Below are 25729 nucleotides of genomic sequence, written 5' to 3'. Positions count from 1 at the left end.
GCACGATTTTCCAGCGAAATGGACAAATCTCCACTAATCGAGCAATTGAAGAACGGGAATAAGCTGAACGGCGCACGTCGAATCGTACGGTTCGTTGCAAATCTATTATCCTGTATTGAGTGATAAGTTGCTTTGGAAAAAAAGATAACGAATAACAATTCAACGAGTTGTAATTCAGATACTAACACCGCAACATTACATGGAAGAATCGATCATTTAGAGGAAGAATATATCGCTGCATATGCCATTGCGTGCGTTTGTACCATCACTTACTATTGTAATTGTATAATTGATACGATTAAATCAAGAGCGAAACATAACAGCTTCATTCAATTACTAGAAATGGACAGGGGGATGAAATCTTGGCTGTAATAATAATTGTACAAGATAGTGAAATATCCGTTGTTCAATATTTTTTAACGACCAATTCTCTTTCTTCCGTTGCTGCAGAGAGATCACGTTATATGATATACGAACGTTATCGAATAACCTTTAAGTACTTTAAATAAAACAAAAGCACACAACTATCCACTTCTTCCCTAATCTAGGGCTGGACCACAAATAATCCTAGCCATTAACTGCACTACTGCGGCCTTTTGCGCTGAAGCAACAACTTTTTATTACCACTTTTAGTGCACTGGCTTGTAAAGCAACTTGATTTACGAGAATGCACATGTTCGCTTCTTCCGACGTTTTCTTTTAGATGCTTTGATATTCCTGTTCTTCGTTCATATTTATCAAGTTGTGTTTATCACTCACTTGTGATAAAATATATCACTTTTAAAAAACGTGAATTTTTATATGATGAAAATGGTTCCACAAGTATGTGTGTTATCAAAATTTATAATTCTTTATAGAAATAAAATAAAAAAGCAAGAACCAAGTATTTTAATTATTCTCCTATGAGATTTGTCTTATATTTAAATTTTACATAATAACTTCTTATATAATAACTTTAATAGTTATCAAATAATTACATATATATAATATTGTATTAAAAATCTTGTGTTAAAATAAAATAGGAAAATTACCTAAAGTTTTCTATTAATAAAAATTCTTGCAATTATTATTTTACGATACGTTAAAAAATATTTCAACTGTTACTCGCTACGCCAAGTATAATTATTTACTCTTGTGTGTTCAATTTTTTTAAACGATGTATCACAGACATATATTACATAATATATAATTATTTTCCTCTTTATACATATATAGTATATCGCTTTCATAAATGAGTATAATCGCGTCTTCTAGAGAATTAATTACATCTCAAGACGAATACAGATATAATCATTGAGAGAAGGAAGCAGGTGAGATGCTCTCAAAGTACAATTTCATAACGACAACGTACTTTATCCGCTAACTTGACCGGTAAAGCGAAAAGATGTAAAATGCCTTAGGCAGATATTACAATGTTCAAAGTACTTGACAGAGCCATGAAAAAATAAAAGGAGAATTCTAGAGCAGAAGACGGAGAGAGTGCTGAGAGAGAGGTAAAGGCAGCAAGAAGACGAGAGGGAGACACATGAGACGGAATATATTTTACAAGGATATTCTCCCGCGAAGGATCCGCGAGCAACCTTTTTCTCAGAGTTATTTCTCATTATACGGCACATCCAACTTCGTTACGCGATCGTCATAAATATTTCCCATGACCGACACTGCGATCCCTTTCCGGAAAAGACTTCGCCAGATGATATTATAAAAACTGATCGGACGCACAAATGCGACATATAATCCCCCTCGTGTTCCTCAATAAATCGATAATGTAAAATTGATCGATAAGAGAAACGATGCATTTGCGATCGTCCTTGGTTACCTTGACGGAATCGTGCGGAATCGATCGCGATAATACGGCATTATGCTTTGCGTCTATTGTTCGCAAACGCGATGAACCGAAGCAATATTCTTTTATAACCCCATGTTTAATTTTGTTGGTAAGAGTTTCGCCAGTGTGTCTCGCACATAGCGTTAAACAGCAAACTCGTTTAGAATCAATTTTGCGAAATATGTGTATAAAATCTCTTACCTTGAACTCTTTTTACCATAAACTTTGATTTTTCCAGGCCTGGAAGCTCGGGATGCACAGCGGTGATTACGCTTGGATATTGTCAGGTGATACCGTCGACTCATTGACGAATGATTGGTGGTATGCTAATATCGGAGAATGTTCGCGCTCTGAGCTGTCGCAGACTTTGGATGGTTTAATCATCGTCAAGAGCCATGCCACGGTCGTGGGAAACGAGACCAGCGACTCAGGATTGGTACGTCATTTCTGCGAGATTTATCGCATAAACTCCTAAAAGTATTAGCAGGGCTTATTAATAGGGGGCTAATAAAAAAGACAATATTGAATTAATATATTATAAGTGTAAACTAATTTTTCTAAACAACATATATAAAATTTTCCAAGTTTCTCTCCATTTTTATTTACTGTATTCTTTGATCAATCTAAAGTTGGTTTTTCCATTAGCAAAAATTGCACTCGAAGAATTTTATCGAATGTTTTTATATAAACACATTTAATAAAGAATATATCGTCGTTCCGGCCATTACTGTTAACGATAATGGTGACAATTGCGGAATTCTACGTCTAAAACGAAAACGAAAATGCGGAAGCTTAAACACGAAGCTGTAACAATAATAACCCCTCGCTACTGCTGCTGCTGCTGGTAGCGCGCAATAAATGAAGTCCCGCGAGCGGAAATTAGAGTATGCAAGCGAAGAAAGCTGGAGGTCTTGCAACGAACTCACCTTTCCATTTTGTTCCATTAAAAAACTTGTGCCGTAAACATCAAAGTAAAAAGAGACACGTAGAGACCGACGAAATTGTAACAAGTGAGTAACGTCTTTCTACACGTTAGATTAGTTCTAGCGTTGAATTTAATGACGACGAGCCATCATAATTAATATTATCGTGCTAAGTCTACGTTTTCGAATATTCTTGAAAATATAGCAAATCGTGAAAATAGACGAAAATAAATCTTTCGCGAAACCGTGGATCGTGTGCATCACACTTTTCACATCCGATTGACATTTCTCCCACGAACACTTTTCCAATATAGTTCTGTCCCAAGGATGCCGTGGGACATGGTTTCCTCTTGCGATATCATCATGAATAATTTCTGCCGCGTATATCTGTGTAATTTCTCGTTCCACTGGGTGGCAAAAATAATTACGTTTGAAATGCGGAAACTTTAATGACGCTATTAATAAGCCTGATAGAGAGAAAGAGAGAGAGAAAGAGAGAAAGAGAGAGAGAGAGAGAGAGAGAGAGAGAGAGAGAATATTTTTTTATAGTCCTGAATGCTAAAATTAAAAATTTCTACTAATAGAATAAAAAAATTTGTCAATGGTAAATTCGTACGAAATATTAAATTGAAAATTCTCTGCAAATATGATTATTTTAGAAATTATACAGTGTGTATTTTATATAACACACGTGTAACATTTAATCATATTAAACAGTAATGTCGAAGATGGAAAGTTTAACATTCTCCTGAAAGTAATCGCATAACTTTTTAGCCTATTGCAGAGCAGATACGCGTTCTAAAAGTTAAGCCAGTGGAAGAGTATTTCAAGTATGCTGGGAATACACACACACAAAGGGGAAGAGACTCGATATCACATTATATTTCCTTTTAGTGCAATTGTCAAAGTTCTGATTCAGAGCATAAAATTATAAATGCAAGTGTATATTATGCGACGCTGCAGTAATTATTAGAGAAATGATATTTTTATTATTTCGCTTTCTTCTAGCGAGCTTAATGCAACGCATTAGGAAGGTTCAAGGAGACTTATATATTAATCTATAATAAACCGCGATCTGTAATCACTTAATTAGATTTGGTGTGGCAAATTTAAAAAAATCAAAGTTTGTCATCCTTGTACTTATTATGCAAATTTATTCCGATGAATAATCGGGTTGCGACATCCTCGCTTATCCTATTTATGGCGCGCTTTATCGCGCCTGCAATAAAGATAATATTATTAAAAATTACAATCATTTCTTCATGTCAATATTCTGTAAGTTTTGATGAAATTTTGATCCATGTTAAATTAATGACAAGTAAATTTTTTTTTTTACATTTATGCCGTATCTTTCTTTTTCAAATGAAAGTACGTGGGTTTCGTTGATGCAAACGACAAATTAAATTAACGTCCGCTCGTTCGTCGATTCAAACTGTCTCTCCCTTTCTCCCTTTCCTTCTCTCTCTGTCTCTCTACATGCTTCAATTTTTTTAATTATACGACAGAGTTTGCGAATGTTTCGCGAACTGTCCGACACGCTTCATGTGCCATTCTCATTTATTTTTCAGACCAGTGCGAAATTTACTTCAGAGCTCGTTAACAGAGGCGTCAAGGACTCGAAATTCGCAGGACAAACATACGACGCCGTGTGGGCCATGGCCCTTGCCCTCGCTAAAACTGAGGTCCTTCTAAATCGACAGAACGAGAGCATGGCACAGTACACGCATACAAGAAAGGATCTCACTTATCGTCTACTGGAGCAGCTGAAACTGCTGCACTTTATCGGAGTTTCGGTGAGTCGGGACAGGCGAAGGATAAATAAAGCACCGAGAGTGGCCGTTTATTACGTCCGCAAAACTTGAGAAACGTCACGGAAGAGTACAAAATTGCCCCACACAAATCCGTATATACGAAACACGTTCCCTAACTAATATCTTTTCATCTATAGCTTTTTCTTGACTAACTTGAAGTCGATTCTTTTTTTAACAAAAATGTCGAATGAGATTCTTTCCCTTTTAAAGTTTACTTTAAATAATTGAAAATGAAAAACTTTTTTGATGAATTAACTTTAATGAGATACGTTTAAAATCTCGCGAGGTTATAGAAAAGGTTATATGAGATAAGATATTATATATCTATCTACTATTTTTCTTAAAAAGACAAATTAGTATAGGAAAATTTTCATAATTTGCACAAAACTGATATAACGATATCATTAATTTATATTAGCTGATGTGGTATATAAAAATAAAAGCGCATAACTGGATTTACGTTGCGCTAACGAAACTCTAATTATTTTTCATATTTTATATGACACGATTCCAACATTCCGTCATTATTTTACAACAAATTTGGTCATATATTTTTCACATTCTGTTTTCGTTGTGTTTGCAGGGACCGGTTTCCTTCGATGATGCAGATCGCGTGGGCATCACGGCGTTTTATCAAATGCATGGTAAGTGATAAAGATATTTAAATAAAGGATGCGTTGTAAAATTGTTTATATATTTTTTTGAATTTAATCTGTTTTTTTTTTCTATTAATAAGATAGAATTAAATTTAATGAATCAATTTACGCGAACTGAAGGATCAGGGGATTATTGGTTTAGTAGGAGATTTGGCACGATAAACGCCATTTATTGACACAAATCGAAACTTCACTGACGAGTCACTGACACATTTCGCCGGATGCTCTCCGGACTTCACGCTTCACCCATTCGACACCAATGTCAATAACGCCGTTAAGCGTACAATGAGCAAGAGCTTACGCTAGGCAACACGATGAAACGATACAACTGGGTTGAAAGCACAGACAATAGCTTTGGCTCTAACGATGCGGTGTATCGCGTATCCTTCTCTCATTGGAGACAATTGGCGCGTGGACGCGCACATAATCCAATTTATGAGTTTTCTATTACGAGACATACGTCTAGCATCCCGCTAATGCATTTTATTTGTGAGCATTTTCGCATTATTTTAGAACTTCGATTTGTCATAACCAGAAATTTACGATATAGCAAGTTATATATTTTCTTCAATAGAAAATGCAATTTTCCTTTGAGGAATCGTTTCGTATGTTTACTTATATGGTTCTCAAAACAATATTATTCTCGTATGATTGTTTTAATATAAAAAGTTCGAAAGATCAAATCCGCTATCGATATTTCGCAAATTGCCCTATTCTAATATTTTCGCAAGCGATTATCTCTCCGAATACCTTATGCATTTAAATGACCTTTGATTTAAATGAACTTTGATAATAATTATGTTTTATTTTAAGTATATTAAGCAATTTTTATTAAAAATTAATCAATTATGAATCAATTTTGCTATAAATAATAAAAAGAAAATTACACTTATAAATTGTTGAAGAGTGTAATAAATATTTTTAATTAATATAAAAATTGATATATATGTGTATAAATAATTGTAAAAACTACAAAAGAGATAAAAGTAATATGTACATGTAACGATGTCATAAACAATATAGAAATTTGCCATGCTTCTAATTATAGTAGCGTCGCTTTATTTTCAACAGATGCTCGCGTGCACAAATGTTTGTGTTTAAAAACGTGTGCACTGCAACACTATACCTCTTTAAATTAAAAATTAGTTATTTTTTTATTGTTAACGCTACGATAACATTGTAGTACTTGAATATAACGTTAATTAATTCAAGAAAACGTTAGGGGAGAAAGTCGTGCTACGCGCTATACATTACACTATGTGATTATTTTTTCTCTGTCATTTCTTCTCTTCGTATATAATAGCATCCTGAACTAGAAATTTAGTTTGTTAACATTGTTGTAATATTATTTAATTGCATATGCAAATCTTTCTACATATCTTTATACATATTTTTAAAAAATATTGGCATTTCGAATGCGCCTTATGCACAAATAGAATTACCCGCATTTGCCTTAGAAAAGCCACAAAGAGAACTCAATGCAGATATCGTGGTTACCGGTTCACTTTTCCATTTATATTCACCAGAGATAAGTTATTTTTTAAGGTCTTTTGTCAATTTTCTATGTGACTTGATGCATTATATTCACTTGTATTTAAGATATTATTGATTCAATCTTTTCATTCTAAAATAACACAGCTTCGTATATATTAGATCATTAATCCATATATAGAATATTGTGTCAAATTTGCATGATCCATCAATGATCCATTTGTTGCTAATTTTATTGTTAATGGATGAAAACTCGTTTCGTTATACCGCTAATAAATAAGCGTGAAAACTTCTTGCGACATTCCCATTCGTCTAGGAGAAGCTTCTACGAGAAATCGCATAGACTTCGTAAACTGCTAACTTGACGTAGCTCAACTGTGCAACTACTAACTTCGTTCGCGAAACTGACATTGAATTATAAAACTCAGTGCTTCTTGTACTTAAAATTGCAATCAGATATCTCTTGCGATGTGTACTATTAAATTCTTATTTTACTTCTTACATTTAACGATCAAAGAAATTAACATTAAATAGTCCCATTATATTAGCATTTAGCATTTCAATTAAATCAAAGTAATAAATTATTTATCAAATCCCATTTGGCACATGAGGCCTATTGTTTCCTGTTTCCTGATGCTATTTACAAGTGCAATGTCATGATGCGAAATCGAATGTCTCCTGCAGATTGGCTTAACAGGAAATCGATATGTATCGATTACTGGCATTGTGTAACTTCGAGTTAAATCAAATACAGATCCATTAAACATGCATTATCTAGGTAGACAATATTTAATTTTCAACATTGTTATAAGAAGATTGTTGTAAGATTGAAACCAAACAAACATTCTACAAAAGTTTAATTATTATCTTACCCTCTGTCAGAATTTACTTCCTTTTGTCAGGATAAAATGGAGGATAAAAAAATGTATGAATTTCATATCAATATCATAAATCTAAAATTATATATCTCTTTAAGAAATAATTATTATGATTTTAGATTACTTCGATTCTAGATACATTCGCTGGATAATAATCGAATATATTTTATACACACACACATTATATCGTGAAAATCGACTCATCTGCCTTAGCCGCAATATTTAATTGCAATCAATCACAATCACGTTAAACTAGACCACTAGACCTCTACTTTCTCTATAGATTTCCAATATGTGGCACATCATATCTTTTAACATATTCAACCATTTACTGTGATATTTCATTGTTGAAAAAAATGCACTTTTTCTCTTTTTTACAAATACAACGGACTGAGAAATCGCATGAAAAAGTTTTTTACACAATTTATTTCCTGAAATAAATTGACTAATATTTGACCACGAAATATTTACGGCCTTTCGCTGACATGTTTGTTTTATATGACAATAGCTGCATGTTAACTTTCTTTAGTTTTCTCATTTCATTTTGTATGTATGTTACAAAAATATTTTCCTAAAAATGTACAATAAATTTGTTGAAATAAAAATGCTTCATATAATTCATATAAATAGAAAAATGTGAGCTACGTGATAAAAAATTTGAAAACTGATTGAATATATGTGTAAACGGAATATTTTGCGATTAAAATTTGTTTTTGGTGATCTTTGTTTGACGACTTTATGATAAAAAAAGTTAATATTAATACTGCTAATAATGAAAAAAATGAACGAATATAATGAAAACTATAGAAAAATATATAAAAAATATATATTAGCCTTATACCTTTAACTAGATGAAATAAATTAAATTTGCACACATCAAATCGCAATGGCGTTCTGATAACGGAGCGAAAATAAAAATAACCAATTGCATATTCAATTAGTTTTTTGCAGCGTCGCGTTATAGCACTTGCGTTTCGACGCACGAATCGATGATTTCATTTTTCCATAAGTGGAATTCTCCGAGAAAGATTCACTTTATGGCGATTCAGAACGAGAGAAGAAGAAAGAGAGAAAGTTAACAGATCCTGGAAATAAAGAACCGCCTAAATCCCTTGTCGGCGCCAAAGTTTAACGCTCGTAAAGGGTTTTGCACGAGTTTCCGTTAGAACATGGGACAGAGCAAACATCAGCTCGGTCGATGTCGCGGTTTATATGTTTCTGCCAGACAACGGCAGAGTCGTCTGAGTCCGTCTGAGATACAAGCTATAAGACGCGATCATCATCGTAAATCTCGCAGTAACACGTCTAATAATGCTCGACGTTTTATCGATAGTATTTTATACATCGGCAAAGGGTCAATTAGGCATTATTAGTGAAAACGGACTCTTGTCGAAATCGGTAGGAGGAAACGTACATAAAAAAACAAGATGAGATTAACATAAACCGAATATTCAACAATATTACTTATTGTTAGATAATATTACTAATATTTTTTCTGTCATGAATAGGTAACAATCATAAATAGGTAATAATACGAATTTTATATAGCCAAGATAAAAAATTATAATTTTATGTAAGTCATGCTAATATTATTACCGATATACTTTAATGCTAAATAATGACGTTTGAAATTAAACTTTTTTAATTTGCATTGTTTGAAGACTGCAGGCGTAATTACGTGTTAGTAATTACCTCTGTCAAATACCTCCCGTGCATCGTGATAATAATGCAAAATACGACGCAAAACCAAGAAATACTGTAATTGCTTTCGCATTGTTGCCACGGAAAATGTTCACATGTCATCCTCGCTGAAATTCCAAAATTTATTCTGTACAAGAAACCGCGCTGATGAAATTACGATTCATTCCGATTCGAATTAATTATTTGGATACAATGACATTTCTCGTTCGAGTTACCAAAAAAGTTGGAAAATTTATTTTACATTATGCGTATTCGCATAATCCTTCCTAAAGCCGAAAATTGCAACATTAAAATGCAAGGGCTAAGTGCAACATCGTATGTCACAGAGCAACCATGCGTTTCCGCGTGCGCGTGGGTCGAGAGAAATTTGAATAACCATCAAATTCGGACCAGAAATCTGAAATATAGAACCAGAGCGTGCTCGAAAATCCTGCGCGCGGAAAACAAGATTTGCGGGACGGATGGACGCGGTGAAACGGAAGCTTTACGTGCGTGGAATTCACGGATCGGATGTTGGAGATCAGAGTCATCGGATTTTTCGCGTAAAGCAAGCTGTGATAATCGATACGCGCCACGTCAAAGAATCCGGGCGCCTTGCGCGAATGCACAGGAACGCGATCCATCCGCCGCGAGATTCGAGATCTGTTTACGTTCGCTGGCGAGATTCGAGATCCACGGTGCCGCCCCAATGGCGAACAATTTCAAGGGTCAAGAGTTCTCTCTCGCTGGTGCAAACAATGCCGATGCATAATTCGAGTGGTCCGCAGAAGCACCGATCTGCGGTATGCTTACGATTCCGGCGTTAGAATTCTCCGCGAAATCAAGCCTCCCTCGTGGAGTGCATAACGCGCAACCGATAACAAGGAGATATATCCGACAGTGTCAGACCGTGTCAGTAGTACAGCCTTACTTTCGCGCCATCCTCGATCGTGCTTTCGCTACCAAGGCCGCGATTCATTATTCTTCTGTATCCGTCATCCGTTGTATGACTAAAAATGATACGGTCTGAACAATCTCTTAAAAGCTTCAATCTACAGAAAAAGAAGACAAATATCTCCTCTGCTCAGTATTTTCGTCTTTTGTTATGGCGTATATGTGAGATATAAATATTTTTTTTCGAAGCTAAAGATCGTAAGAATCATCCATCTATCAAATATTATCCCTTAATACATTTTGACGTAACGATTGTATTTTTAGATAAGAATAAAGATTTTATTGATCTATACGCGTTATAAATAGTATAAACGAAATAAGTCATTTCTTATTATTAGAAAAATGTTATCAAAAACTCGTTATTAGAACCCGTTATGAACTTTTAAAAGAGATTGTGTAAAGTTTTCAACAAATATTAGCATCTGTCTTCTCTTGCCACTAGTCAGCTTAACAAAGAGAAATTGAGACGCAGATTATCCAAAGCGCTTTGTTTAAACTTGAGACCCTCTTAGTATGTTACCGCAAGGTTTAACATTACTTTTCTCTCTCTCTCTCTCTCTCTTTGTTCAGTAGCAAGATCCGTGTATTTCTAGAGACATCAAATATTTTATTTCCACTGCTCATAATCCCACAGTGTATTTTCAGTGAGTGTATTTTCATGTCTAATCTTCTTACAATGAAAAAAACTTTCGAAATTCATCGAAAATTATTTTCCTCTTCATATATCACGTGGAAACTCATTAATCATGTTTCAATTGGAACAAAAATAATTGTGCGGCAGAGAAAATGTTCTCCTCCATTAAGAAAATTTTTGCAATTTATCAAAGAGAGTTAACTTATGGTACTTTCGTCAAAAACGAGTGTCATATTCTTTGTCGCTTCCTGTCTCTTTCGGCAAAGCTCGATCTGACCTTTCGCCATTTTCTCGCTATTCTGAAAACCGCCGTCTACGGTATATTATATACTCGTCGCTTAACTCGTTAACTCTGCTCGGAGCATCGCGAAGATGCGGCTTCTTTTTTACGTACCGCGTCCGTGGCATCGATTTTAGATAAAGTCAACAAACTGGCACGAATTTTCGGCGTCAATAACGACTACAAAGAGGGGTCACACAAAGGGCTCTGCTATTTGGACAAATTAAATAGTATCGACTGCGCGTTTACCACCTGTGACCTGTCTTTCGTTTATTTTTTTTTCACACCGCGCGTTTGTTTCCAGCTGTCAAACTCCTACTGCAATCTATCAAATTTCACAGCAAATAGCCCAAGCCTCGCATTGTCAATATTGGATACTCGAAAGAGATATAGAAAAAATCGAAATATAATCGATCTGCCTTTCGTACAACATATTAAATGGTGTGGATTGGTTGAAATCACGTATCTCTCATGTATCCTTATTTGATCGTATAATGATGGATGAAAAAAATTTAGCGAGGGCGATGGATTGAACTGACTGGATGATGGTTGTTCATATAGGTCAACGAGGGTTGCGAAGAACACTGAACTAGTGATGCGATATAGGGAAGATTCCTTATACGATGGGTCGTTACACGATGGGATATCGATTTGATTTGGTATCTCTAAAAAAAAGAGAGAAAAAATATAGACCAAGTTGTATATTACGTTGTATCGAAAATCGGATATAAACGAGTGCGAGCGAGAAATTGCAGCAATTGAATTTTGTTTTATTTATGACAATCAGATGATTGTATGGTCGTCTTGATTACATATCTATCAAATAGAGTCAAAAATGGACCAAATGGACTTGTCACTTATTTCGAATTTCTCTAACAATATCCAGGCAATTGTGTTTATGTCACCAACATTTATCGTACAATATTATTTCATTTTGTTACTTCCGCTACTTTCCCATTAATCACCATTGACCACCATTTACGGCGATCCATTTCGCTTCTTCACTTCATTATATCGCAATATATCGGAAAGTTACTTAAAAAGAGGATGTATTTTTTATTATTTCAATATGTATGTGTAATACGTATAATTCTAATGCACGAGATCATACTATCTCTGTTAGTTCCGCTGCGGAGAAATTCAAAGTGCATTCTAAAATTCGTCGCGCTCAATTTGCACGCGAGATTAAACTCGCAAGAGCAGTCACCACGTACCATGTTGTCGCGGGTTTATCACGAAATATTACGTTGGTTCCTCGCTGGAGAAATTGCCTCTCGATGTTGAAATGTATGCATGATGGATAGAGAAAAAAAAAGTAAAATAAAACCACCTATAAAACCGCGAACGACGTAAATCCTTTTATCCGCCGCTTGTGTTCAAATGACCAGAACGGATATCACGGTTCATAACGTGTTTTAGCCGACAATGTATTATACGGGTATGTAATGACGCGCGCTAATTTTTTTCCCTCGCTACCAAATGATAATCGCCATCGCGTCGCATATGAGAGTTCGCGAGATCAATGTGCGAGCTTACGCAATGAAAGCCAAGCAAATTATTGAATGCAGGATACTGTTAAGCTTGCTTTGCGCGGTCTAAAGTGCACGAGAGGACCTCCAGGAAAATTCGATAAAATTCTTTCTTAAATTTTAGATATAATGCGTAGAATTTGATAAAGATATATTTTTTGCATTAAATGCGCAGATAAAATTCTAAGTAAAATTGTATCATGAATTTGACTTTGTGAAATATAGCTTGTATAAAATGGCTTAAACGCTGCTCGAGCTACGAGTAAAAAGAAACTCGCATAAACGTAGTACGGAGAGAAACAAAAGGCAATATACAGATAGCATAAATTGCAAGCATTCGCTTGCTTGTCGTTTCTAGCAGGAATAATAAATCCGACGACATGACTATTCTTTGTTGCTCTTAGAATTAAAGTTGACGTGAAACAGCTAACTGCTCTTGGAATTATAAAAGAAAATTGTCAACGAACGTACAGAGAGCGCTTTGGACTGATTCTAAAACTCTACATAATGAGAATAACAAAAATTGGCAAAGCACTCGGTCCGCGCGTTTGTTACATGATAAGTAGCTACTGAAACTTTAAATCTAACATCATAACAGGTTGATGTTCTGAGTAGACCGCGTTCTTTAATTGGTAAGATCTAGAAGTTTTACTTATTGAAGTGAATTTTTCAACTTTATACAGAAGTTATCTATTTTTATATAAAGTAAAGTTCAAATATAATTTTACTTATTCTTGAACATTTCTTTTTCACTTTATTACATTTAAATTTTATAATCCAAGTATTACTCACATGCACGTATAAAATATTTAATATTCAACAGTGTCAAACATTTTTATAAATAATATATTGACAATAGATATTATACTAATCACAACACATATATTGACAATAGATATTATACTACGTACTAATTATATATTGAAATATATATGTGCATTACTGAAAAAAAATTAATTATCGATTATATTTCTAGGACTTGATACAGATTCCAGAATCGCTATCGTTTATTTCAGAATCGAGAAGACATGAAAGAAAAATCTGCTTAAAGATTCATTAGAGATATTTCGGCATCTCCACGATTGAAAACTCCGAGAAACTTAGTTTTAAACTTAGTTTTCTATTCACTTGTAATCTACAGTCAAATTAACATTATTTCCTGGAAATATGCTAGCTTATTGATTCAAGGCAATTTGGATATCGCATCGTCACTGAATCAATATGTGTAATGTTACGAGTAAAATACGAATTGAGCGATATATCATTTCTATCATCAAATTGTAACAGGTTATCAAATTGTAACAGGTTATCAATTTTCTATCATATGATACTATTAGATTCAATATTATTATATATTTGACTAGTGTCGCATCTATAAAAGGGACGATACATTTACTTACATATTTATTATAAATAACATTATAAAATTATAAAATAATATGACACATGAAATGATAAAGGAAAAATAAATAAAAATTTTGTCCAACTATTATAAGGAAATAATTAAAATTAATTTAAAATCAAGTATATATTTTCTCATAAAGTATTTGCCATAACTTTTTTCGTGTGCTACGCTTTGCTATAACTACTGATTACTTTCAAAATCGATCAGATTAATCGAATAGCGTTTAATCCGTTATTTGAATAGGTTTTTCATTGAAATTTCGACCTCAGGTGCGATGATAGCAATGCTGACAAGGTTCTCACGGCTCCAATCTACCTTTTGCCTTGCGAATATCCAAGCTTATCGACTTTGGCCGATAAATCGCCAGATGAGTACGAGAGAAAAAGAGGCGAGTAATGGATTTTCTAAAGATATTGAACGATGAGATAGAAGCAATTAAAGCTTCGATTTGATTAACGTTGCTCTTTCGATATGCAATATAATTCCTTCTCCAATAAGAAGATAATCATCAGAATTTGACAAAAGATGTCTATTTTGTTGGAATTAATATTGGATGATACTTAAAAATTTAATCAAACATAATTGCAAATTGCTTGATGCCATTGATTTTTTACTCATAAATTATCTACCAAAATTCCTCCTATTTATAGTTTATCAGTTTTGGATAGTTAGTGGAGTAATTAATTTCTGTTTCAAAATTGCCTTCAATAAAAAGAAGGAGATAGTAGATGTGCAAACAATTGGAAATGATAAAAGAGAGGAAATTACACTCTCAACTTGAATAAACGTCCCTTTGGACGTCTCGATCTCTTTTCGCTACTTATTTTCCGACGCACGAACGGAGCAGTTTTAGTCAGGCATTCACACAAAGAGAAAGAAAGAAGAAATCTAAATAGAGCAAAGCGGATAAAAAATTTAGTTCAAAGTAAAAATCGGTAGTTTTTATTCTGACAAAAAATCTATCTCACTACATCGTTATAGAATTTTATAACTTTCTATATCTGAGATAATCGTAATTTGCACATTTCAGAAACTGTGTAATCTGAGTAAAAGGAAAGCAATAATAATAAGTATTAAATCAAACTATAATAAAAACATTAAATTAAAAAGTTTACGTCAGTAATTATAATTTTAAATAATGGTTATCATTACTGTATGTACTTAAGATTTACTTAACTTATTTACTGGATCTAAAACTGCAATTTAATGGCACTTTTACGCGCTTCGGATACTTGATCGAAAAGTTTTTCGATTACAGGACACATTATGAACAAAATAGCCATCTACACTCCCGAAGATGGGAAACTGATAATGAACTGTCCAGGATGTGTGGCTACAAGATGGCCCGGAGGGCAAGTGCCAGCGGCTCGCAGAGTCTTCCGGTACGTATTATCAATATTAATAGGCTCAATTGAACCGCTCAATTGTTAATAGATAAACCCAAAATTCTCCTAATTTCTTTTAAATTTATATGTCTAAATAAACATATTTAAGTGACCGAAAACAAACATGTGATAGAATATAAAGAAATAGTACGGCTCATAACACTTACGTCTAATCTTATTACACAAATCAATAATTAGTCATTAATTATCCAAAAGTTAATATTTAATAATATAAATAAGCATTAATAGTTTTATCACAAATAAAAAATTAATTGAAATAATTAATGTTATGCAATTGATAGACATGTGGCAAAATCATCGCCATCAAATATTTAACCGTTTTGACACGTGTTCATTTGCAATATTTCGATGATGTAATCACAGCTTATACCGAGTTATGTACAATAATAGCAATAGCAATTATAACATCGCGAAACAACGCGTTAAATTAATTTATACATCGTTCGATAACATCGGTCGATAATTCATCAAATCCAGAGAACTATCCGAGTAATCCTGTATATTATTGCATGCAGATTACGAATGGTGACAGTGGCACCTGCTGCATTCCTCGTCATTACCTGCATCGCCAGTGTTGGTGTTACTTTGACTCTTGTTTTCCTGGCCTTCAATCTTCACTTTCGTAAACACAAGTAAGCTTATTGTTCAATATGAGCAACACACACAACACTGTGTGTCTTGTAATAAAGGTAAAATATATCATATATAAAGCACAAGCGTTTAAGTAACATCCATTAAACTATTTACTCAAAAAATGCAAATCTATTCTCTGAATATTTATTTGATTTAATTAAACTTTAAAAAAATTTTTTTATAAATTATTTTAATAGAAAACCTCGTAAAAGAATATATCGAGGCAATATTTTGTACGAATCAAAACAAATGAAGAGGTAGCTTGTTCACGGGAATAACGCTTGCTATATATCGATGAATTTATATGTAAATCATCGCGATATATCATTCAAGTTCATTATTCCTGGATATTGGCAGAAGCATAAAACTTTCAAGCCCAAGGCTAAATAATATGGCTGCCGTTGGTTGTGGTCTGGTCTATGGTGCTGTTATACTTTTGGGACTGGACGATGCCACATTGCCCGACAGCGATGGTTATTATCCTACGGTGTGCAAGGTGATTAACATCCATTATGGGGAGTATTAATGTCCCTCAAGTTGCGATCAATAATATGGGTGTTAGTTTGATTTACATAATGTATGCTAATAATCTCTATTAATATATATATATATACATGCATAAAGGCGATTTACAAATTAATATATAAGAAATTTTATATTGAAGACATATTTCTCTTTCTCTTTTAAATGCGTTCGAGTCTAAAAATTAAAAGAAAAGTTATTATGTATTTGGCGAATGATGTGTAATTTTTATATACTGAAATATAACATGCGATAGTAATGAAATTATGCAACAGTATGCAATTTTATATAATGCCTGTAATATTGAAAATTATATATTAGTTATTATAGAAGTTATTTGCTAGAAATTGTAGACTGTTCATTCTTGTAATATCTTACGTATAAATTATATTATGAGATATTTTCATTTGAAAATGGAAATTAACATAAACGCGTCGTGTGCATTTTCGATCTTCAGGCAAGAGTATATCTCTTATCGGCCGGCTTCTCAATGGCTTTTGGCTCAATGTTCACAAAGACTTATCGAGTACACAGGATTTTCACCAGGAGCCGAAGCGGGGTCGTGAAAAACAAGGTTAGCCGACATGACAATAATTCTCTTCCCACGGTGATCAAACGCAAAATCAATATTTGTATCGATAAGGACTTCGAAAAGAATTACACGTGCTTTCGCATTCTTATAAACTCGATTCTATTGTTAGAAATATAAATCGAAAAATTTATCGCTTTGTACTTTCCAGTTGCTTCAAGATACCCAGTTGATATTCTTGATCTGCATGCTCCTGGTGATTGACGTTGTCGTGGTAACGCTGTGGGTGAGTTTAGACCCGATGCAACGTCACTTGCAAAATCTGACCCTAGAGATTAGCCCGCAAGACCGGGGGGTCGTCTATCAACCTCAGGTAATCAATGCGAGAATACACGTGCTGGGTCGTTTCGTCATCTCGAACGAACCACGAACGGTCACAGCTGAACATCATGATTACGTAATCATCATTAATGAGTCCTAACCAATTAACTCGTTTTTATTTATCCTTGCACAGGTGGAGGTGTGCCGTTCGCAGCATACGAACGGCTGGTTAAGCGCTCTCTATGTTTACAAAGGTTTATTGCTCGTAGTCGGGGTTTATATGGCATGGGAAACGAGGTGAGCTCAGAGATAAGACGTTTCGAAGTTGGCAAAGTGGGTTCTCTCTAATAGAGATAATCTGTTGCATATTTTACGAATGGCTTCGAAAGAGTAGACATTAATTCTTCATATCTATAATTTTCCGCAGAATTATTAAAATATAATCTTGCTTTGTTTATTGCTCTTCTCGAATATTGATCGTTTAAACTATAATAAGGTATAAATAAAATTGTCAAATATAAATCGGCACCTTAATCGTCGATTTAAGTACTGTCAGTTCACACGGAGATATACAATACACGAACGAATCGCTGATGGTTTCAGGCACGTAAAGATTCCAGCCCTAAACGACTCGCAATACATCGGTATGAGTGTGTACTTTGTAGTAATCACATCAGGTATCGTCGTAGTGTTAGCCAACTTGATGCCCGACCGCGCGACTCTGACCTTCGTCACGATCACTGCCCTCATCTTGGCTTCGACGACGGCAACCTTGGCGCTACTTTTTCTGCCCCAATTGGCGAACATACTAGCGGGTGAAAGAGCCGATCCGGTCGTGCAGAGTTTCGGTCTCAAGATCGAATGCAACACGCGTAGATTTGTCACCGATGACAAAAGGTGAGTGATCAAAAAGAATTTCTCCTTGAAAAAATAGAGAAAATATAAAATAACGAATTGTGCACGATAAAATATAATAGTTTTGTTCGATGTAGTGATAAGAGATTCTTTCCTTTTAACCGGGGTTAATCGAGCGAATCAACCTCGAAACAATGTCGCGTCTACGTTTTGGAATCCCCTCGCATTCCTTTGAAAAGTGAAAAATGAAAAGTTGAGAGAAAAATTATTTTGTGTTGCGTCGTAAACGACAGTTTACGGATTGCAAAGTTTAAGAACAACTGTTGAACTTATTTAATACAACTGCATTATTTTCTTTTGAATGACTCGTTTGCGAAACTATTTTAAATATTTACCATTTTATAATCTACATGTTTGTCATACATATTTTCAAGATATTCATTCTCACTTGCATTTACAAATTCCTGAATATCATGTAATAGTTGACTATTAATAAAATTTATTTTTTGTAAAAATAAAAGAATTAATATTTGCGTAAAAATTGTTAAAATTTTTTGTAAAAATAACAGACATTTAATATTTGCGTAAAAATTATTAAAATATGCAGTGGCATTTTTCTAAAAACAATATTTTGACAACAGAGAATTACAGTATCGCGTGGAGGTGCAAAACCGAGTGTATCGACGTGAAATGGCACAGCTGGAACTGGAATTGGCGAGATTGGAGAAACTACTGGCGCAAGAGCCAACGGAACCGTCGCGCGCCTCATCAAGCACCTCGATTCCGCAACGAAATCCGAGCATTGGGGGTGGTTTACCCCTATTATTGCTTAGTGTTCTGCCACCGGTTATTCCCCGAGCCAGCTGGCCTTCGGCAGATTCATCTGGTAAGAGTAAAACATCATGAATAATTATGGAGATCCGTCGTGCAAAAAACGCTTTTCCAATCTCCGCTGTCTGAAATATTAAAATTATTTTGAAAATTTAATCTGCTTTTTTTGTCGGTTGAATTCAAGACAGTCAGATAAATTTTAACGGTAGTAAAAATCCGACAAAAGACGTCGCGTCTTTATATAGTATGAAGAAGATAAGAGAGTATTGATCGACCACTATCATACATTTTGTATCATATCCTGCAAAACAATGTAAATAAATTGAATTTTAGCAGTCTAAATTTGAAAACTAATGTCTGTATTACTTTTTTGAAAAAGCAACAAAAGCTTTCTTTATCAAAATACATTTTATTTATTGAAGGTGCGGAGTCAAAGTTAATTAATATAAAAGCATTTGAAATATATATGATAAAAATATAACTAATTATTGAAATAAAAAGCATAATAAGATAGAAATAGACATGCCAAAACTTGCACGACGAATCCGACTTTGCAGGCAGGAGAGAAGGAAGGAACTACAAGTATTAATGCTTTTCTCGCTTCCGTCGTTTTTCCGTCGATCAGATGTTCGAGAAAGGTGACAGAAATCCCCTTATTGCACGTGATTGCCTAAAAAACTACCCATGTTCACTCATGTTCGCTTGCTTGACTTAAAACGTGAGAAAAGAGTTCGAATCATAGAAAATGTTAGTGTAGAAGAGAACAAAAACATCCCGTTTAAAAGTTTTAAAGTTTCGGAGCATTAGGATGATTTGCGAGTTTCATAAATTAGATTTGCGAAACAAAGCAACTATTTTTCGGAAGAACATATGCATGCGCAAACTTATCATTTGAAAGATTTCAACTTTAATTATAGTTAATACGTTAATTATTCACTGTAAAGATTTTATAAATACATTTGTATATAAAGCTTCTTCGTATTTAGTGCAGAGGAAGAATCTTAACAAAACAAAGTAGCAATGTGGACACATAATCCTCTTTAACAAAGTTTTAGAAGTATTTAATTTTAGATTTGATCAAAATCAGAATTGAATAGAAAATTCTAGGTGTTCAAGCTCGCAGAAATAAATCCCTCTCCATTTATTTTAATTTAATCTATTTTTTACAGATTGCGGAGATAAAATGCAATCGCTCGATTATTCATTTACATCTTTCGCGATAGGCGGAATACACGCACTTTATAATTGATTCACTTATGCGTATTTCTCGTGGATTGACAAAAGGAAACTTTCCTTGAAAACTCATCGGCTGATTATGTCACTTGCAATACAAATGTCGCACATTTCACTCGCGAAATATCCGTCTTCAAATGTCATGCACATGCATATTTACGCTCTGATAATTCAATGACATTATACGTAAGCGTAAGACGTGTATTGGATAGAGAGATCTCGCGTATTCTACATATATATATATATATATATATATATATATATATATATCAATTATCATCTAGATCAACTTGACCGTGATCGCTAGAATATATTAGCCGATATATTATTAGCGAACGAAAGCTCGCGAACGCAGTTTGATACGTTTCTGATATCGATTCTGTATCGCTGTCGAATCTCGCGTTGTACTCACATCTCCCGAAAATCTCGAATTCCTTTCATAAGTCCGGACAATTCATACATGCGAACCGCGTACGAGTCTGCACGCCAATTGCACGTTCCACTCCAATATTTCTGAATGTCTACTATCAACGGATCAAATGAAGTCAAAGACTGCGCGCCGTCTATGCATGCATACATACAGAGTGTTTCACCACTCCGTCGGAAAATAGCTGAATCGAAAATGCTTTGAGGAATTTTGAAGCCGTGCTTTCCTCGAAGAAAATTTAACGATCTAATTTCAAAAACATTTCACATATAAATTTAGTGGATTTGAAAACATAATTTATAAGCTTCAATTGTTCAAAATAACTTCCTTTTATATTAAAAATTTTTCAAAACAATTTTTTACTCGAAAAAAATATTAAATATAATTGTAATTTACCAAAAAGCTATCATGGAAAAAAATTTTTCATTGAGATAATAAAGGTATCCCATTATACATATTCGTGGATCATATTAATTACGTACTTGTATACATGGTATAAAACATATTCACTATATTACAGCGTTCATGTATTGAAAGATGACGGAAATATCTACTAATTATCGATCCTTCAAATTACGATATTATTAACAAGTATGTCATTGTACGTCTGTCATTATTTAATGAACAGTTGTACTTACTCATTAATCTGATTCGCGTTTTTATTAATTTTTAAAATATGTTTTTTATATATTAATAATTTTCTAACTCTTCAGAAATTTCGAATATATTACAATACCAAAGAATATTTGAGAATTCGTCAAAATGAAAAACGCATGACGAGTAAATAGTTATATATAATATTTTATTCTACTGCGAGAGATTTTCTCTTCTTTCTCTCCTTCAAGACAATTTTTATACTGAAAAATTTCAATATATTATATATGAATATATACATATACATACATACATACATATATATAATCCGAAACGATCCGAAAACGTGTATGGGAGAAGGGATATCCGTATAAATAGCTACATACAATCTTACTGTGGGCGATTTTCATACTGAAGCTACAGTCATAATCCGATTAAAACATTCGAGAATTAAATAATAGTGATTTCAAAATAGTGTAAATTTTGATTACGATTAAATAAGCTACAGTAAGTAATATTAAAATCGAAATTCTAAAATAACGTAATAATTGCATTAATAATAAATGAATAACACAATATCGATGTAAACAAAAATAAAAAGAGGTTGATTGATTCACATCTTTATGAAACTATGATTTCTCTCTGATGACAAGATAGATCGACAAGTCTTTTTTCCAGAATACGGAATATTCCTAGCTGAAATTCATAACTGGAAATTCATGACTGACTTCTGCATAAATGTCGCCTAAATTTACATGCGCTTTCTGCGGAATTGACGTCCTGATGGCTAGATAGAACCCAAGCCTCAATAATGCGCGTCCATCATAATGACTGCTTGGCATATAATGGGGTTTCGTGTCATGTACGAGTTGGCCCTTGTTGAAATTAGGCATACGTCGCGGTACGGTAGCATTTAGCAGCCAGCCGGATCTGGAACCGGACGATCCCAGACAAAGCCTGGCCGACCTTTACAAACTGCATCGTCGTCGGGAGACCGAGGGGCCGAATCGCCTGGGTGTTTTTCAACGACTCTTCAGTCTCTTCGGCAGCAGGCCGAGTAGCAGGAAAACCTCCACCGCGTCGTTCACCGGTAAGCAAGTGTCGAAGAATAAAAGAATAAAAGCACTTCGGAGAGCTCAAGGCGGTAGAGACACAATTTAACTATATATGCGACGTCGCGCAAGCAAGGAAATTTTTTTCCACAAAAGAATTTTTATAAAAGCACGTATAAAAACTACGCACGTATAAAAAAATTTAAAATAAAAGATTGGAGAGCCAAAGTTTATTTTATAATAATGGCTTTGATTCAATTTTGGATAATTTGTATTTATGTTCAATCGTATCACATGTCATAAACTTATGTTTATAGAGAGAAAACCATAAGCTTATAAAGAAATAAATATAAATAATTTTAATGTAGTTAATTATATATAGTAATTTATATAGTTAATATTATATAGTTTATATTATATAATTCATAATCATAAATCTCGTTAATATGCATACAAAGAAAGAAAAGTTTATTACATATCATGTAACACATGTACACATATGTAGTATTATAGATTTAACATTTTGATGAATGCGGTTTATATTTCATGTTCGGTTTCCATATCTATATATAATTCATATATTTGAAATATCGTTATATCCTGCTTATATTACCTTTATTAGGAGTTGCATCGGCGCTTCGTGTCCATATGGGTTACATTGCTGGTTTAGTGCCTGGGACGAAGGCTGCCTCTACTTGCCAGGTAGATGCCCAAGGCACTCACTCGCCTCATGCACGATGCGGTTCAGGACCAATAATTAGTATTACTAGCGAGGAAGACCGTAGATTGAGCCTAGGGCTACGTCGCAAGGAAAGTAGCGAGCCTAGAGTAAATTTCAGCTTACCGCCACGTGAGTGACCTACATAATTCACATCTTGTTTTAATGAAATATCTCTTACCACATATAAGAAAATCTTTATCTTTATCTTTAAGGGTTACGATAATTTTCATAAAAAATATAAAGATATTAAATTTAAACAATTTGTATCATATAAGGAATTCAGAAGAGCTACAATTCTAAATATCTTATATATTTTACATTTTTGTATGTGCATAAACGCGTAAGAAAATTCTGATGAATTTTTCTGAACAAATTTGAATCCTGAAATAAAGATAAAAAAATTTTTCAGAGGCAAGCACGAGTCAGTCGTCTTCTCGAGAGAAGATACGCGGTTCGCCCCGATTTCCTCATCGAATAGTTCCAGCGAATAGTTTAAGCGCTATCGCGCAGGGTACATCGATTTCGAGACCGCATCGTTGGCACTCGATGGAAGATGCGACGAAACCGAAGACTGCCCAAACAACATCTCGTGGTTCATGCAGTCCCAATTTTGATGTATGGGCCACAAGTGAAGTCGGAGTTCCTTTTAGCGAACTTGCCAATACTATCAGAGGTAGGAAACCACCAGATTCCTTGGCCTTGACTATCACCGTAGACTCAACGGCGAGTCCGGTCGATGCAAGATTAGGCAATGATCTAAGGAAGCTATTTAGGGAAAACGACAGTCAGGATCCAGTCAGTCCTGCTGAATACGAGCTAAAGACGACTCGGTCGAGTTCGTCATCCTCTTCGTCTTTGAAGATAATCAATGGTACAAGCGACTGTGTGCCCTTAAAGAACAATTTTACTTCGGAAATTCAACAGGACACTGTTTCAAACTTTTGTCAGGAAACAAAATCTCGTCCATCGAGTCCGGTAATGTCAGTGATCGATACTGGTGGATAATCCAAGGGAGGAATCAAACACTGACGTCGATTCTTACATCAATGCTTCTTGCGAGAACAAGAGATCGACTTCTATAACGTAATGCACATGTGTGATTGTTACAGATTTATCCAAGTTGTGAGATCCAAGTGATAAGTTGTTTAAGAGAGAACATACACGTATATCGAGGAAAATTTCTGAACAATGTTGATTTTTTCGTGTTCCACTCGCACATTACTTAACATTTTGACTTTTGATAGAGTGATTCTATCAAAATATTGTAATCGCATAGGCAATCCATTAAAATCAAATAAAATTAAAAACCGCATCTATTTAGATTTTCATATATGTATATGGTAGATTATAGATCAGAGACATTCCTACATGCCATATAAAATAATATTGTAGAAATGATTTTTGTGAATATATCTTCGTGATAGTTTACATATGTAATACAAGAAAATTATAAAAAAACATTAAAATGTATTAACAATTATTAAATAGTTTAGAAATAATATTTGGAAAAACTAGATCTTTCGATAGTCAATTCATATAAAATAAAGTTAAATAGTGTAATAATACGAAAGTTGTTTATTAAAATTAGTTATAATTAATTATTCATTAATCATTATAGCAGCAATAAGAGTCGGTGATTGTGGAGTGGAACGCTATAAAATCGACATTGTCAATGCAATATGAAATCACTGAAAGGAAGAAACAGATATCTGAATCAACACTTGATGCGAAAGAATTAATTTTATTGGTGTGGTCGAATCAATAAATAGAATAGAGTGTATTGAGAATTTACAAAATGGCATATGTGTGATTATAGATTTCTTGTTTCGTAATGCTCAAACTGTGGGGATTACGGATCAATTGCAACGTAATGTCAAACATGTGTGTTCGCTAGTAACTGTGCCAAAAAAAGCAAATAGAACCCGTGGGAATATATAATGTTTGTCTTGATGAATCATAAAAAGGGGACCAACACATATTTACGATATTCTTCTACGAATTTTCGTTCTGGCAGAATAATTTTGATTTTAAATTATATATAGTTAAATATATAGTCAAATTATATATAATTTTAAGAAATTTAATTTAGATATAATTTCTCAAAATAATAAAATAATATACATTTTAAGGGCTTTTATTTCATCTGATAACTATATTGATAAAAATTTGTTTTTAAAATACTTAATAAATTATATATTGTAAATTATATATTGTAACATGCACACATGTGTGTTAATCAAAGATGAAATATTTCTGCAATTAAAAGTTCTGTAAACGCGTAAAGAGACAAATTATAAATATTCTTACGGGAACTATAAAATCCCATATGGGATTACGATCAAAGTGTTCAGTACCCAAAACCTTTTCTCTAGTACCTGTGCAATGAAAATATCTGCTCGAAGTAGAGCGGTTTAAAATATGCTACACATTTTGTTTGTAAAATGTTTACACGTTGGAACGATATTTTCATGCCACCGAATATTAATATAATATACAATATAAATATGTAGATAGAAATGACAGGAACATATACCTG

General features: G+C 33.8%; 1 protein-coding gene across 2 annotated transcripts in view; it reads left to right on the top strand.

The window, feature by feature from the left end:
* LOC105248834 (gamma-aminobutyric acid type B receptor subunit 1) overlaps window positions 1-24466 on the top strand; it is a 60028-nt gene extending 35562 nt beyond the window's left edge. The window contains exons 6-19 of one of the 2 annotated variants that reach the window (XM_011253847.3): window positions 2067-2264; window positions 4320-4544; window positions 5146-5206; window positions 15328-15451; window positions 15991-16107; window positions 16466-16604; window positions 17088-17204; window positions 17371-17532; window positions 17674-17777; window positions 18084-18377; window positions 18977-19221; window positions 22310-22510; window positions 23095-23322; window positions 23603-24466. In XM_011253847.3, the coding sequence (XP_011252149.2) occupies window positions 2067-2264; window positions 4320-4544; window positions 5146-5206; window positions 15328-15451; window positions 15991-16107; window positions 16466-16604; window positions 17088-17204; window positions 17371-17532; window positions 17674-17777; window positions 18084-18377; window positions 18977-19221; window positions 22310-22510; window positions 23095-23322; window positions 23603-24198 (2811 nt within the window). In that variant the 3' untranslated portion in view covers window positions 24199-24466. Of the gene's footprint in view, window positions 1-2066; window positions 2265-4319; window positions 4545-5145; window positions 5207-15327; window positions 15452-15990; window positions 16108-16465; window positions 16605-17087; window positions 17205-17370; window positions 17533-17673; window positions 17778-18083; window positions 18378-18976; window positions 19222-19791; window positions 19805-22309; window positions 22511-23094; window positions 23323-23602 lie in introns of those variants that run through there. The other variant, XM_025410640.1, reaches the window with a different exon arrangement.
* The last annotated feature ends 1263 nt before the right edge of the window (window positions 24467-25729 follow it).

The sequence above is a fragment of the Camponotus floridanus genome, unplaced genomic scaffold (assembly GCF_003227725.1).
Source record: "Camponotus floridanus strain SB8 unplaced genomic scaffold, Cflo_v7.5 scaffold33, whole genome shotgun sequence".
Classification (NCBI taxonomy): Eukaryota; Metazoa; Arthropoda; class Insecta; order Hymenoptera; family Formicidae; genus Camponotus; species Camponotus floridanus.
Note: the sequence above shows the minus strand (reverse complement) of the source record. Positions and strands in the feature narration are given on the sequence as shown.